Here is a 17,240-nt window from a genome sequence, read left to right as displayed (position 1 = left end):
ATTCAGATTTAAAGAGATAGCAGTGTAGGAAGTTTTTCCACTTGTGGAAAGAAAGTGGCCTTGCTCACAAATAAAATTGTAATCTGTACTTTGGATACTTTTTAACAGTGTTTATGTTGGTAAGAAAGTATTAATTTTTATTGTACTATGCAGTTCAAAGTGCAATTTTAATGTGCATTAATGTTGCATTATATGTTGCCAATGTATAGAAGAGGTGCCCTAAATTTATAGAACTACAGATTACATTTGAAAAGTATTCATACCTAAACATTTCAATGTTGTATAAAAGAACACTAATTAGAACTTGAGTTTAGTTGACCTCAAAGAAATAATTGTACAGATTTTCAGCAACAGCTAAAGCAAGATTTGCCAACCTATACGCTTGCTTGGGCTGCATTGAGTGAAGACAAATTGTCTTGGGCTGCATATAAAATGCATAATGTACTAAATGTATATAAGTAACAAAAAAACTAATATGTCTTTTATTACCTTGTGAGGCTGTATGTGGATTGTGGGCCATGCGTTGGACATGCCTTATCCAAAGTTTCATTAGTAGAAAGATCTGAAGGCCATAAGGATCAGAGTTATAAATGGAGTGGGTTTCCTTATAATACAAAACCTTACTCTAACTGGTTTATTTGTTTAATGAGATAAAAAATATGAATTTAATGAGATAAAATGTGAATAACCACAGGGAAAAATAGAGAAAAATCATTGATGGAGGAGTTGCCCTTGAATCTTTAAATAAGAACTCTAAAATATATGCTTAGAACTGGAAAGAACACTCCCAAGTAGTTCTTGGAGAGATTTCTGTATAATCTCTACAATCTAAACCTGTTACCATGAAAGCTGCTAACTAAGAACCTGGTGCAACTGGTATTTTTCTTTTGGCTCTTCTTCTGGATGACCACCTACAGAGAGTAGGGCAAGTCAGTGCTTCCAATTGAAAAGAGTGGTTTAGAAATCAGTGAGACATGAATATACCATCTGTCCCTGAAGTGTGTTTCCTGAAATACTTTCAGAGAAGTAGCCATCCTTAAAAGATGATAGGCTTCTAACCATGCACATATGCTGAAATCTCTGGCCAAAGAATTTTTTCTGGCTTTGACTCTAGCTGTTCATTTTCAGAGTAATCCATATACTGTAGACCCCCTAAACCACTTTGATTTCTTTAACACATTAAAATTGCTTGTTCACATAAGAGATAAAGGTTTAACGTATTTGCATAAAGCAAGGTTTTCTTGGGCTAAATCCTAAGTTTTTCATACTCTGTGAGACATATGTTGACTTTGCACTGCAGGATTTGCACTTCAAGAGACAGGCAGACTCATGAATAGATATAGATATATACTCAGTATTCAGATTCATAAGCCAATCAAAAGCACTGCATCATTAAAGCCATCAAGTTAAATTCGGCCAGTTAAATTTTCCTTACATTAAAATAATTTTGGCACAGATAAGATTTTGTGAGATCTTTCAAATAAATGTACTTATAGATCTTCTTGTATTTAGGAAGAATGCACATCAACAATCTTTTTTTCTTTTAAAAAGATAGTAGGGAGGGGCTTACCATCATACGTTATTACAGGCAGTGCTGCTGCCTGCTTTCAGACATGTTCAACATGGCATTTAGAAAATAATTCTACAGTAGCATAAACAGGAACAAAATGATTTAAGGCTGTAGTCTTAAGAACACTGACTGGGAAACAAGTCAACTGAATTTTTTGAATGACAGTAGATTACAAATACTGTATTTAAAGAGCTAGTCATTATGAGATGCTTTGGTAATCACATTGAACTGTGCCAGGTCCAAATATCTATTAATTACAACTGCTTTTTTTTAAATTAACAGTGAAAATATGTATTTCTCTAAACTATATACTTTAGAAATAGGCCTGTCTTTGATATACTTTAATAAGAATGCAACGGCAGCCTACCTTTTGCAGGCAAGTATCAACATAGCATTGGCTATCTGCATAAGGCAGTCCATTTAATTAAGAGATACTTATACCCACCTTCCCTCCAGGGAAGATAAAAGTTTGCCTTTCACTCTTCCTCCATTGTCTATGGAGATTCTCAATCCAATAAAGCAAAATGTTTGTAGCTCAGGGTTGAAATGAAGGCTCCTTGGTCGTCTCTGAACTTATTTTCCTGCAGATGTTTCATTACCCAAATGTTTGCAAGAAAACCAAGCTCGGCGAGCACCAAGGACCCCTCAGATTCTCATCATCCTGGTCATGATTGTCCCAAAGCCGCTTTTCAAAAGGCGACTGGACATTTTCAAATTAAAAAACAGGAAAGTCCAGTTGTCTTTTGAAAAGGACCTCTGGGGCCTTCCTCTAGCTTTTTGTTCTGTGGGTATCGGATGAACTCCAAGGAACAAAAGTGGCATCTTGGATGACCTATGACCAATGTCAGGCTTAGCGTTCTTCAAATCCCAGCATCTATAACATAAAGATACTGTAAATCACAAATGAGCCAACCACATTAATAGTTCAAGGTGACCCACACACTCGGTGGGATAATCCTGTCATGCCACTATCTCCAAGAACTTAGTCCAACAAGGCCAGAGAAATTGACCTGTTTAGTGCCTCAGCAAAGGAAGGTGGGACGACAAGGGGGAGAAGAGTTGTGTGTGTTGACCGTTCTGAGATTGGAATGGCCTCCAATCCGGCTCCAGAGAAGACCAAGCTCTTTCTAAAGAATGGGTCTCCAACTTTGGCAACTTTAAGCCTTGTGGACTTCAACTTCCAGAATCCCTCAGCCAGCAAAGCTGGCTGAGGAATTCTGGGAGTTGAAGTCCACAAGGCTTACAGTTGCCAAGGTTGGAGACCCATGTTCTAAAGCAGGGGTCTCCAACCTTGGTCCCTTTAAGACTTGTGGACTTCAACTCCCAGAGTCTAGAATTCTAGGAGTTGAAATCCACAAGTCTTAAAAGTTACTAAGGTTGGAGACCCCTGTTCTAAAGAGCAAACTATCTTGTCTCTGAAACAGAAAAGGGATTTTCAGCAGGCCGCAAAGCAGCCATACATAGCAGCGTTACGCCCCTTCTCTCTGCAGCGGAGGGAACGTGGCTTCCTGTCTTGCCGAGGAAAGTTTTATATATATGTATATGGGAGCGAATGGCTCTTCAGCGTGGGGGGAAAGTGACTATTTCCCCTTCCCCCGGACACGCTCCTGCCCTGCCAAGGTGTTGCAGAGGAGGTGGGGCAGAGCAGCCCAAAGCGCCGGCTGAGTGTGAGAATTCCTCCGGCGGCGGCAGCGGCCCCAGCGTGTGCGGAGGAGGCAAAGGCGTTGTGAGCATGCGGCTCTGGATGCCAGCGCCTTCCTCGCCCTCCCATGAGCGAGGCAGCGCTCGTGAGTCAACCGGGTTCCAGCTGGGAGGGCGAAAGTTTGCTCCGAGCCTCTGGCGGTGCCTGCTCTGCCTCCTTTCTCCACCCCCTTCGCCGGCTGGGTGATTCTTTCCCTCCCAAGCGGCTCAGCCGGATTCAGTTCTGGGGCTTATCTCGTACGAGGGCAAAAAGCAGGCAAGCAGACCGCGTGGCTAAAACTTGTGAGTAGACTTTACAAGCGTTGCCGGGGTAGTAGATGCGGCTGCCTTTCTTGGGCGGGACGGTTGTCCCTTGGATGCCCTTAAAAGTAGCCGTACAAGACTTAAAAGAGGGAGAACAATCGCGGAGGCGCCGCTGTCTTTTGCCTGGTCTTTTTGTCTTCCGCCTCATCTTGGATCGAGGACTTTGGGGGTTCGAGCAATTAATCGGGTGTGACCGAGGTTGGGGCCATTGAAGTGAAACTGAAATAACTCCCATGAACTTGAGATGGACGCCACGTGAATCACAATTGGTGACTTTGTAAGGCTTTCATTACTAAATTGGGATGTCGTTTTCAACTGTAAATGCGTTTCCGCCCCGAGGGAAGATGATGCTTTCCCAGATAGCCCTGTTCATCGGGTTACTATATCGGGACGGCCCCCTGATGGCAGCACAGAGTAAAGAGTTAGTGCCCCTATATAGCAGGAAAGATTCTAGAGTTCAAGGTTTTAATCTTTTGTAGAGTGTGTGTTGTGGATCCATTAGTGATGATGCCTTCATTATCATTTGAGAGTAGTGTTTAGCGCAAATGGAGTTAGAAACAGTAAAAATGTTTGAACTGAAAAGTTACAGCCTTGGCAAAACAAAGTAAAACAGAATTGAGCATGATAATTTCAGTATTGCTTCTGTTATTTAAGGGTACTTGGGCAGCTTACTTTCCTGCTTCATCCAGTAGGGACTAGTGACCTGTTCTATGAATTGAGGGCATTGTGGCTGACTACAATTGGTTGTTTGATACGTTGTTATGAGCAGATTTATCATTCTGTCATTGCTGAGGCAATTTGGAGAAAACTTTGTCTTATACAAGTTAATGATGTCTTGCTAAACTTAAGTTCTGGTTATACATTTTATTTATTGGTTAGATTTATATCCTTTTCTTTCAGGAGCTCAAAGGAGGCTATATGGACCTCCCAGAACACCAGCAGTGTTGTAAGAGAAATGGGACTAAGAGAGAGAAAGAGAGACTGGAGCCTCCCAGTTTCCCAAGCCACATCTCCACCAATATTGTAGCACAAGCTTCTGTAAATTAAACAGGGAGCAAACCCATACTCACCAGCTCTGATGATGTTATCTAGTTGGGTAATGAAACATCTGCAACCAAACAACCAAGTTTGGAGAACAACAAGGACTCCACAGCTCAACATATTGCATATGTTGTAATATATATATTCTTTTATTGGCAAGAATGAAAGATTGGTCCAAAATTGAGCATCTGTGCTCAATTTTGAGCATCTGTGGCTAAGGTGGACTTGAACGTGGGTCTCTCTAGTGCAGCATGCTGATTCCACATTAATATATGAAACTAGAGTATAGATGTAGATAAGCTTAGAAATTAAAATACACACTTTTCTGTATTTAATTTATCTCTGTGTCTCCATTTATGGTTCAGATAATCTTGTTACTTTGACATTCAAGTAGTCTTTCATCTTGTTGCTGTTTCTAATTTATGTCTTATCTAGGTCTGTGTTTTATATTAAATTCTTCCGTATCCCTGCATCACTCGTAAGTCATTGTACAATATTGGCTTAACTAGTTTCATGAATACATGTTGTGATTTATTTAATAAATCATGCTTATTGCAGTGTGAAAACCCAGTTATCTCCACTGCAATGCTAGTTACAGAATAAATATTTGTTAGCATATGTTGCATTTATAATGTTCCTTTGTTTGTCAGATACAGTATAAGTATGAAGTATTAAACTATATCTCTTGATAGGTATGCATTGAACTGCACTCCTGTTATTTTGTACAGTCCTGTTAGTGCATATGACAATTCATGGCATAGAATATGGGTGTCAAACTCGTGGTGTCAAACTCGTGGTGTCATGTTGCCATCACATGACATTTCGTGACGTTTTTCCCCTTTGGGGAGCTGGAGTGGGCGTGGTCACACGTGATGCATCTGGTCCATTTGACACCCCTGGCATAGAAGGACCATAATTGAAAACAATTGAAAATATCAGTCTAAAAATGAGTGTCAGAGAGAAGGAAGGGAAAGTATGAAAGTATGTAGAAGCAATGTATGATTACCACAGTTACATATATTAGAGGCTGAGTCACAAGAATTGTATCTTAATATACCATATAATGAATAACATGATGGAGCTGAAGTTAACTAACAGGTTATCATCTTGTCCCATTCTTATAATAATGAGAAATCTAGTATAGAACCTCATTTTCCCAGTCCTAATTCTGGCAGATCTTACAATCCTGTTCTTTATAAGAAAGTAATTATATTTCCACCTTATTAGATCAAGCTTTGAGAGATGATTCAATGCAAAGACAGAATAAGGCTGTGTTGTGATGGGAGTGTTCAAACTGATAGGCTGCTTTTAAGTAGCTTCTCAAAATTGTACGTACACAAACAACTTTCTTATGCTCTGTTTTAGTCTGATTAGCTGTAGCTGTTGATTAAATGCAAGTGCATGGTTCATGAATAAGATAAAATACTAAAGGGACATAACTCTTGTCACTGCATAGAAGAAACAAGGTTAATTAAGATTGTCACTTTTACATATTACCTGAATGCTCCCCACTGTATTACTTTTCATACTATATTATCTCTGAGGTTATAGACTATAACTCAAAAGCATTTCACATGTAGGGAATCATTGTTCACTCTGGAATTTATTATAATCATAACCTTTTTCCTGCAGATGTTTTCTGTTAGCTTTGATGCTGCTGAAAATAGTCTGCTGTGTATTTTAAGTCAACTAACTTGCTAACTTTCAGCACAAAAGGAGTATGGATGATAGATATGCCATCCCCAAGGATTTCCTGAAAGATACAGGAAAGCAGATAATGTGAACTAAAGCAGTTCTGGAAGTTGACATCCACAAGACTTAAAGTTGCCAAGGTTGGAGACCCCTGAACTAAAGCAAGCAAGTAATCTCCTGTCAGGTGGACTAAACTCTTTGCAGGCTGAGTTGTAAGAACTCAAGAGGCTGCCAGTGGTGTTTATTCTCTTCAATCAAGTTTCATACAAATCTTTTTCTTGCTCAAAGCTACTCTAAAGTCTTAAAGTTGCTATTCCACCCTCTGAGCATCACCTCCTAATTACAGGTAGTTCTCAACTTGCAACAGTTCATTTAGTGACCATTCAAAGTTACATCGGCACTGAAAAAGGTGACTTATGACCAGTTTTCACACGCACGACCATTGCAGCATCCCCATGGTCACGTGACCAAAATTCAGATGCTTGGCAAGTGACTCATATTTATGATAGTTGCAGTATCCATGGGTCATTTGATCACTTTTTGTGACCTTCTGACAAAGCCAATGGAGAAGCCTGATTCACTTAAAAACCTTATTACTAGCTTAACAACTGCAGTGATTCACTTAACAACCATGGCAAGAAAGGTTATAAAATGGGGCAAAATTCACTTAACAAATGGTTCACTTAGCAAGAGAAATTTTGAGATCAGTTGAGGTTGTATGTCAAGGACTACCTGTATTGCTTGTATGAAATTTAGTTCTGGATTTGAGTCACATGTTTTGTGAAATGGGCAGCTATAAATAAATATGACAAATGAAATAAAATTATGATTAGCTGGCATCAGATTGTTGTCAGTTCTTAGTGACCACATAGATAGATTTTCTCCATGGTGTTACATGGGTGCATTCATCCCCACTGTAACTGAATCCATCCAGCTTTCTACTGGTCATCCTCTTCTTTTTCTTCCATCTTTACCAACATTAGAACCTTCTCCAGAGAACCTGGTCATTTGGGCCTCGAGTGAAAATTCTGGGTCAAATTGTTTGATGATCCATTTGTTTTGTTTTCTTGTTGTTTTCTACAACAGAGGTGTCAAACGCGATTTCATTGAGAGCCGCATCAGGGTTGTGTTTGACCATGGGGAGGTGGGGTGGGTGGGCCAGCTCGACGTCACTCGTGTCAGGGGCGCCTGTGGTGGCCTGAGCTCTTTGCTAGTGAAAACGGGCTCCCAAGCTCCGTTATTACCTGCGACAGCCTCCTGCAACTCTCTGCATGTGCCCTATGTGTGACCCTTCTGAGCTCTGTTTTCACTGGCAGAGGGTGGCAGGAGGCCGTTGCAGCCAAAAACGGGGCCCAGGAGCCTGTTTTTGCTGGCAGAGGCACCCTGGGCTGGTCCTTCGCTGTTTCCAGGGCAGCCCTGTGGGCCAGATCTAAGCACCTTATGGGCCAGATCCGGCTCCCAGGCCTGAATTTGACATTCCTGGTCTATAGTATTCTCAGGAGACTTCTTCTGCACCAAAGTTCAAAGGTGTCAATTTTCTTCCCATGCTGCTTCTTCAATGGCCAACTTTTGCTTCCATAGAATATCATTCCTTGTGTTATTCAGATCTTTGTAAGCACACTGTAGACATGTGGCATTTGAATATCTTTTCCAAGGCCTTCATGGCTGTTCTATGAAGTCCACATGAGCAGAGTTGCATTTCTGTCCTTTAGAATGAAAACTATTTGTTTATTGTTAGATTTATATTTTGTCTTTCTTTCAGGAGCACAAAGCATAGCACTTCCTCCTTTTATTTTCTCCCTTAGCAGCAATTCTAGGAAGTAAGTTTGGCGAATAGGTGACTGGCTCAAAGTCACCCAGTGAGGCTGGAAAGTGACCGACCATTCAGTCCTAGTCACCCTGAAAGCTACCACACTTGATGCTTAATCAGCAAACCTTTTAATTTTCATTCTCTTTCCTAAGCCCCCAGACAGATTTTTATAGGAAACGTACAAGCAATGCATGAACACTGAAAGAATCTATTCCTCAGAAAGTAATGTTTAGGAGAATCAGATCTTTGAAAAGGGTGTCTGACTTCAATGAAGCTTTGACTGAAGTGCCTCTTCAAAGCAGCATCCTAGATCAAACATATAGCAAAAACACTGTATATGAATGGCTGTGCCATTTTCATCTGGATAATAAAAGAGTTTTCTGCACATGGGCAAAGAAGGCCCTTTTCAGTCCTCAACTTACAACTGGTTGCTTAGCAACCAAAGTTACAATGGACCGCCCCATAAACCAGGGCTGTCAAACTTGCGGCCCACGGCCAAAGACATCATGTGCTGGCCACATCCGTGCCTGGTTTGGTGAAGGAGAAAAAAGTTGTGATACATGACACTGCCATGATGACGAGAGTTTGACACCCCTGCCATAATTATTTATGGCCCGAGGTTCAATGTTATGATGGCTAAACCCATCCCCTATGGTTACATGATTGCATTTTGAGCATCTGTGGTCATGTGAATGCAATTTACAGCATGTTTTGCAAAAAACTAATGTTTACTTCTAGTTTCTAGCAAAAAATACCCATTCTGGACAATCAATTCATTTAATGAATGAATCAATTCATTCATTCAGCACTGCACAAAAATATTTTAAAATCAGATGCAGTCATGTCATGATCCACTTAATGACCAACATAACTTATGACCATCATTCTGGAGTCAGTTATGATCCTAAATCAAGGGCTTATATTGATACCTAATGTTCTTCAGATTAAGTAGTGTGGGTGTTTAAGAGAGAAAGAGGTCAAGTAATATATGCGGTGATATATGCATGCACACAAATGTATATACTTTTAAGCATTTTAAAATCAGTTTGTTTACATTCATTGTGGTCAGCGAGCTGATGTTCTTTGCTTTCCTGATCATACATTTTTGAATTCTTCAATATTTGAAATTGTATTGTATGTGCATAAACTCCTAAGTTTAAATGTCCATTATAAATCAGTATTTTTACTTTAGGTAAACTTAAATATAGTTGGTGGTTCTGAAACTCATTACATTGAAATAATTGAACTTATGAAATTGTATTTTATTTCTCTCTCATTTGCCTCCCTAGTCCTAGGCAGGATCTAAAGCCAGACCTGGTGCTTTTAATTGGTCATCTCTTGGACTGATTCAGACCTTTAACAGTAGTTACCATAGAAACAGTTTGTGATGTCACTGTCTGAGAAGGGAAAGTCTGATCCTGCAAATAGACTTTTATTTTATTTTTTTCATCCTTCTATTGCTGGACAGTGCAGAATTGAAGGGAATGTTATTTAATATCTGCCCTGTGTTTCAGTTTCAAAAATGGTCACGTGGTTGATACAGATAAAAAGTAGGGGGAAAAAATAAAAAATAAAATCCTGAATATTTGAATTTACCTAAATAGTTATGAATTGTTCTTTCAGGAGAAGGAAGTTTAAGGATAACTCTATATGTACCTTAAATTGAACTGAATTTGACATTGTGTTAAATGTTTGAAATATTTATGAAGCTATAACTTCTGGGATTTGCACTGGGTAGAAAGCTCTATACCTCATTCTTGAAGAGAGTTGGCATTTTCTAATTTTTTTAAACACTACATTTTTCAGAGTATAAGACGCTCCGGACTATAAGACGCACCTACCTTTTTTTGGGGAGGAAAACAAGTAAAAAAAATCTGCCTCTGCCTCCCAGCAATTTGCCTCCTTGCAGCAAACAGCAGAGGCCAAAAATGGGGGCCGCAGAGGCGCCAATAGGCAATCAGCTGCTAATCAGGCTGTGCTGAAATTGAAACTGGCTGTTTGCTGCAAGGCGGCAAATTGCTGGGAGGCAGAGGCCAAAGGTTGGGGGCCGGTGGGTGGGCGGGACTACATTTGGTGTATAAGACACACCCAAATTTTCACCCTCTTTTAAGGGGAAAAAATGCATCTTATACTCCGAAAAATACGGTACATACTATTTCTCTCTATGTTTGTGTGTGTTTGTGTATACACATGCATAGTGATAAAGTAAAAAAGAAATTGAAAGTAAAGCTAAAAGTGCAAGAAAGGGGGGGAGTTACAGAGAAGTAACTTCTGATTTGCTTTACATCAGTTATAAGTACAATTCTAAATTTACCTCTTACTTTAGAGTTACAACGTAACTGTCTTCTTTCTAGAATCTATCCTATGTAATCATTGAAACTATAAATCCTAAATTTATTCTGTTTTATGCAAAAAGCCCATAAGGGCCTCCCAATCAGCAATAAACATAGATATCACCATCCAGATGTCAGTTGAGTGGCTATATAAATTTAATGATTAATTTTAATGATTAGTTTAATAGCTTAATAATTTGATCAAAAAAGTCAATGTAGCCATCAAAATAAATAAATTAAAATTTGTCTTTTCTCTGATTAAAGGATTTAGCCACCTCAGCACGTTTTGTCATTTTTACCAACGATTCCTCTATTTTGTGTATTTCTAAATCTTTCTATCTTTGTACATATTTAAATACTTACTTTCTGAAGATGTAAAAAAGCTTAAAACAAATTGAATTCTTTTTAAAATGCTATTGCTCATTTTATTGACAATGGGCTAATGTTTATTGTGAGTGACTATCTGTCAGGCTGTATTTCAATAGCAGCATTTGATACCTTATTGTCTTTGGCCTCCATACACTACAGAAATATAGCAGTTTCCATTCTCCACTTCTTCAAGGGCAGTAAGTGCAGTAAAAACAATTTTCAATTTATTTTCTTTTAGTAATCCTCATGTATTAGTATCTTTGGAGTTTGTAATCATTATATTTGCTCACATGATGAGTTGAACACTTTGCCAAAACCTATATAAAGTGGAAAGATCATGTAATCTGTAAAAACAGTTGCTTATGCAATTCTTCACTCTTGGCAAAACATAGAAGAGTAAAGCTGTATGAAAGTATAATAGCTGTGGCTTATTAATGCATTTATTTTCTACAGATCTGGAAAGTAATATTACAAATTTTATTAGAGTTGCAATTAGGGTATTTCTGAGAGTCCTGCTGTGTATTTAATGTTTTCCGATTTTTTTGTCTCTAGATATGTTGGATTTTAACTACCAGAATTCCTGGCCAACATGATCAGTGCTACAACTAAGGATATTGGAACTTGGTGTTAAACACCAGAATGGGGAATGTTGATCTTTACTCTTCCAATCCACATATAATAGGTCAGGGTTGACAAACTGGCAGCCCACAGGCCGGATGCGTCACATGCAGGCCACGCCCACCCACGGCCCTGCAAAGGCAAAAAACTCACAATATGTCACATGACATGATCAAGTTTGATATCTATGTAGTAGATTCTGCAGCCAGTGCTATTTTTTTAAATGACACATATAGCTCATAGAATTAGGGTAGCCTTTCAAAGGATTCTCTAAATCAGTAGTCACCAACCAATGGTCTGCAGAAAAATTATTTGCATTTTTATATGCACTAAATAATATTTATATTTTTAAAAAATTCATATTAGTAGTCCTCGGGATTTAAAATTATGAATTTAGTGGTCCCTGAGGTCTGAAAATTTGGTGACCCCTGCTCTAAATAGATGGCTTTCCAGTATCTGTGCAAATGGCTAGTGAAAACGACATCTTTTAGCCAATAGATAAACAACCTGTGCTTATAAATATATATATATATGAAAGGTTCTGAACTAAACAAAGTTTAGTTTTGATATCCTTTCCATCTCCCCTCACGGAAATGAGATAGTATATACTTTGTATTGCAACTATCAACTATCATGCATTCTCAGTGGAAGTTTGTGAGGCAATTGAGTCTACCTATACATAAAAGATGCAGCTGTTTTAGCAATAACAAACAAAACTTGAGTTTGTCAGGTATTTGGTTGTGAAACTACCTTGGTAACAGTCTAGCAGGTGATGTGATTGTAGGTCATAGCAATTTTATTTTGATGTGAACATTACTTTTTTCTGGTTATTCCAGTCCAACATGGGAAAACCCTGCAGCCTAATTTGTACAGCATGGCTGAATATATAAAGAAATGGAAAAACTGCACTGCTTCACATAGGGTAAAAAGAGATTACTGGTACAAATAACAAATTTATGTTGCTAATTCCTTGAGGGAGGAAACCAACAGCAACCCAAGTTTGATAATCAAACTCTCCCTGGTTCTAGACTACTTTCTCCAGTTGTTTTCTGCAAATGTGTTGAACTGCAACTTCTGTAATCCCCTGCAGTGTATCCAATGGATGTGATGTTGGGGAAGGAAGGAGTAAGATAGTAAAGTTCACTAAATGTCATTCATAAGTATCATACATTGAAAAGACCACTGTCCCCTTTAATACAGAAAATGTTTCTTCTTGCACTTTTTGTGAAACAGATCACAAGCTCTATCAGCTATTGCCCTTAACACATAACCCAATACAACATAAATTTGTCACTGCTGTATCACATTAGTATTTGCTACAAGTAAGAGGAAGCATAGATCCTCAAATAACTGTAAAGAATGTTGACAAGTAAGAAACACACAAGTTACTAAAATGCAATACTTTTAATTAGTGGTACCTCTAGGGAACACCACGCTGATTGATTGAAAGAAAAAGAAAGAAAGAAAGAAAGAAAGAAAGAAAGAAAGAAAGGAAGGAAGGAAGGAAGGAAGGAAGGAAGGAAGGAAGGAAGGAAGGAAGGAAGGAAGGAAAGAAAAAGAAAGAAAGAAAGAAAGCAGTAGTTAATTATTTTCATTTATTTATTAGATTTATATGCCACCTATCTCATCTAGAGGCGACTCTGGACATCTTACGAACATTAAAATGATAGAACAATAAATTATGATAATTTACAATAGATGCTGAGAGGAACATAAAGTACACAGGGATTGCTGGGGGGTCTTCTTTTAATCTGATAAATCAATAAGTAATAGATTTGGATGCTAATATCTTGAGGCATATACTATTCAAAAGGTATATAAGCTTCACAGACATAATTCAATCTCTTTGCATCTTTCACAAAAAGATGTAAAAGATAATGCCGCTCTGAATAAGTTTGGCTGCTGAATTTTCAAATGGGTTTGGGGAAATATACATATGATAGCTAACCTGCACCTGGCTTCTCATGTTACATTCACCCCAGTCTTGCCTACATCTCCCTGTAATCTCTCATCCAAATACTAATCAGGTCTGATCTTGCTTAGCTTTTCAAGATCAGTTTCAGTAAGGACTGTCAAGAAGAAGAAGCAAAGTGTGACAAGCGGTTGGGGCAAGGTTAAATATCCATTATCTTTTACTGTAGTTTCAGTTTACTTGAGAGTTAAAGGGGTTGGCTGCAGGCTACATATTCAACATAACTATGTAGGTTGACCAGTAATGCCTGTAATTATAATACCATGGTTTTCCCCAAAATAAGACCAGATTTTATATTAATTTTTGCTTCAAAAGATGCATTATGGCTTATTTTCCGGTTAGGTCTTATTTTGGGGGAAATACAGTACTAAACACCTCCGTCTGCTGATGATCTTAACTGGGACTTATTTTTGGGATAGGGCTTATATTACAAGCATCCTGAAAAATCATGCCAGGCCTTATTTTCCGGTTGGGTCTTATTTTCGGGGAAACAGGATAGTCAAGTACGGTATGTTACTGGTATAGCATAATCAATTTTGTACTACATTGTTACAGGTGGACTTAGTCTCATTCTTGCTTGTATAAGAATTAAATACTGGAAAAGTCATTCTGTTTTCTTTTTGAGATGAAATACCTTACTCCAGAATTTAAATTCATTTTGTGATTGGAAAAATCACTGCAATACTCTTGTTGGTTTACTACATCTACAATATTATTCCATAACTTGTTCTGGCTAAACCCATTGCTTTAGTTGTAGGCTGTGAAAAATCTTCCCAAACAGGAATGGCAATTCCAGCAGGCAGCTGTCTAATGAGAATACAAGAAACCTGTTCCCTAAGCAACTAAGTATGTGGGATGCTGCTAAGCAACAGCCATCTGGAACCCAGTTTATATTTCCTGGAATGTACCAGCCATTTGGCTGGCCTGGATATTTGCATACAGTTGTAGCTCTAGCTGTTATAGGAGAAATCTATTGAACCATCTTTTCAACTCCCAGTTACAACTGTATGTTAATGTGTCTAAGTCAGTGTTACTCAACCATGGCAATTTTAAGATGTGTGAACTTCAACTCCCAGAATTTTCTAGTCATCCATGAAGTCTACACATCTTAATGTTGCCAAGATTAAGAAACATTGGTCCAAGTAGTCACTTGAAACTGAACTCAGCTTGAGGGAATCTTCACTTTTCTCTTCTCTAATACATCCATATTCTGTTTTAAATATTGATTGGCCTAAAGCTGATTGTTTCTTTTGTCTTTTGAGCTCAAGGTAACTTATGTTTCTGTAAAGCAACGCATGATTTTCAGTCATTTTTCAGAAGGTGCTTGTTATTTTCTCCCATCTTTCACAAATCATTCTGTATACCAGTTGCCAAGGTATGTTTTCAGTTGTCCAATGTCCTATATTTGCTCCAGATGCCACTGTTCATTGTCTTTTCTGAACAACCCTATTATAATTGTATTTATTCATTTCAACCATTAGCCATTAATGTATTCAGTACATTACATGTATTCAGTAAATACATCAAAGCATTTTTAAGGTAGGGTTGCCCAAATGTAACAGCTATATGTAGTTCTTTAAAGCTGTTGGGTCTTTTCCTAGAATTTGCAATCCTAATATGCCCTCAGTAAAAAAAAGAATCAAGCTGCTTTAAAGAGTTATAGGCAGGTGCTACAGCCTTGCCCCTGTATGGTCCAAATCACATTTGTTTTGAAATGTAAGTATGTTGCAATGTAGTTTAATATGGCTTACATTTTACAAGCCCTTTTCCGGTGTAAACAAGAAAGACACAACCCAAGAAGAATCATTAACAATCCCATTAACATTCATTCTATCAGACGGCATTACCTTTCTTTCAAAGGATGACCCAAAAGGTCACAGGGTTGTTCAAGTTCAGGATAAAATAGTAATAAAATCTCCAGATGAAAAATTCTACAACAGTGAACTATGAATTAGGCTAGAGGACAACTAATTAGAATGGGATGTTCAAAACTAATGTGGTATAGTCATGTAATTAGGAGATAATTCCCTTGGAACAGTTGTTACCCTGTATAAGAGATCAGCAACCCACAGGTCATATACATCCCCTGTTTGGTAACCCTGGCATGCCTAGAGTAGTCTAAAATTGCCCTCTGCAATTAGGCAGCAAAATTTCCATTTTTTTCAACTACATTTGCTCTCAAATGAGGCAAATGAATGTATTCAGAGAAGTTTAATAGACTTTTTCCTCCTTCCAAGCACTCAGAAAGGGGAAAAGGGGGAGATGTCTTCAGATACATTTCCAAAGCCATCATCTGCAGGACCAAACATGCCTCCTGTGATTCTTGGAAGCTTCCAATAAATTAAGTGCAATTCTGGCCAGAAAAAAAAAAAGCTGTTCGGCCCATGTCATATTGTGGAGAACATCTAGATGAGTGCCCTGTCATTCAGAGCATAAGTGGCATTTAAAACTCTTCAATTAAGGCATGGCAGTCTGCTTGCCAGGGAGGAGCAACTGTTGGCAAAAACAGACATTTCTTGCCAGCCATAAAGAATGTGCCATAGCACCATCATCCCACCGGGAATGCCTTAGGCCAGGGGTCTCCAACCTTGGCAACTTTAAGCCTGGCGGACTTCAACTCCCAGAATTCCCAGCTTTGCTGGCTGGGGAATTCTGGGAGTTGAAGTCCGCCAGGCTTAAAGTTGCCAAGGTTGGAGACCCCTGCCTTAGGCAACAGGCCTTGCAGGCTCTGGGAATCAGCCAAACTCCTTATCCCAAAAGAAATGAAGAAACATCTATAATTCATTAACTGCATTTTCCTTGGTGGTGGAAATAGTACCTGAAATATGAACGTTGATACTTATTTTTTATTTTTATTTATTAGTTTGGAGGGGAAGCTTTTAGCTTCTGATAAGCATAGAGCAAAACAGCAAGCATTTATCTTCCCCTCCCCCTGTTTGTTTTTTTTAAGAAACATCACAGCTGTTCACTCATTATTATGTTATTGTGTTAACTAATGGTTTCCTTGGAGATACCAGGATACCTGTTTACATGGCTCAGGTTTTGTAGACTTTTCTTTCCTGCCATGACTGTCTGACTTCAGTATATTCACAAATCAGGTGAGCTTCACTTCAATTGTCCAAGCTTTGTGACAGCATAGTTTGATTGAATGTTGTTTCTGTGTTTCACCAAGTATCAAAATAGATGTTCCCCACCATTTTTAGTTTTAGTTTCTATTGTGGTTTTCATTTTAGAGATTATTTTGATTTTGGTTCAATGAACAGCTTGATCAACAATGTTTTTGGAATGCTAGAGAACTTTAGTAACACTGGAACAGACATCTTGTTATGTGTACCATGTTCTTTTTAATTAAGAAAAAACTCCATTAGGGGAAAATAGATGATTTTTTTTCAGCATTTCAACCTACAGGTAGACTGTTCTAAGTGGGGGTTCTCTGAATGCACTGTTACTATATTTCTTAGTGTTCCCAGCTGTTCTGTCCAAACACATCTGGAGAGCGTGAAGTTGGAAAAAGCTATTCTCAAGGAATAGAGGGAGTTAACCTACTTCACATTTAAACATGAAGTAACAAGGTGTGTCAGCTTTAAAGCGGTGTGTAACAAGTTCTGCTCTGTGCTACTTGAATTTCAAAAAGTATTAGTGCACACCTCCGTAAATAATCTTGGAATGACTGCAGTCTCATCAAATTAGTTTGTGCTGGGCAGTGGAACATGATGAGGATAACATGCCTACTTCCTCCTCATCTCTCAAAGAAAAAAACTGGATTAACAATTACATTCTAGCAAGCTTTAGGTTTCTTTTGCTGGGAATTCAGGAATTGGGATTTCAAAA

General features: G+C 38.4%; 1 protein-coding gene and 1 long non-coding RNA gene across 7 annotated transcripts in view; both read left to right on the top strand.

Annotated features, from left to right (window-relative positions):
- Positions 1–17,240, top strand: part of DLGAP4 (DLG associated protein 4) — a 177,484-nt gene that overhangs the window by 130,704 nt on the left and 29,540 nt on the right. Inside the window, exon 1 of one of the 6 annotated variants that reach the window (XM_058178598.1) lies at positions 3,052–3,553. The exons of the other annotated variants lie outside the window; for them this stretch is intronic. Within the exon in view, the coding sequence (XP_058034581.1) occupies positions 3,340–3,553 (214 nt within the window). The 5' untranslated portion in view covers positions 3,052–3,339. Of the gene's footprint in view, positions 1–3,051; positions 3,554–17,240 lie in introns of those variants that run through there. 6 annotated transcript variants of the gene reach the window in all.
- On the top strand, positions 3,564–5,319 carry LOC131196145 (uncharacterized). Its single transcript, XR_009154639.1, has 2 exons — positions 3,564–3,851; positions 4,475–5,319. It is a non-coding gene; the product is annotated as an uncharacterized LOC131196145 (long non-coding RNA).

Source organism: Ahaetulla prasina, chromosome 3, assembly GCF_028640845.1.
Source record: "Ahaetulla prasina isolate Xishuangbanna chromosome 3, ASM2864084v1, whole genome shotgun sequence".
Classification (NCBI taxonomy): domain Eukaryota; kingdom Metazoa; phylum Chordata; class Lepidosauria; order Squamata; family Colubridae; genus Ahaetulla; species Ahaetulla prasina.
Note: the sequence above shows the minus strand (reverse complement) of the source record. Positions and strands in the feature narration are given on the sequence as shown.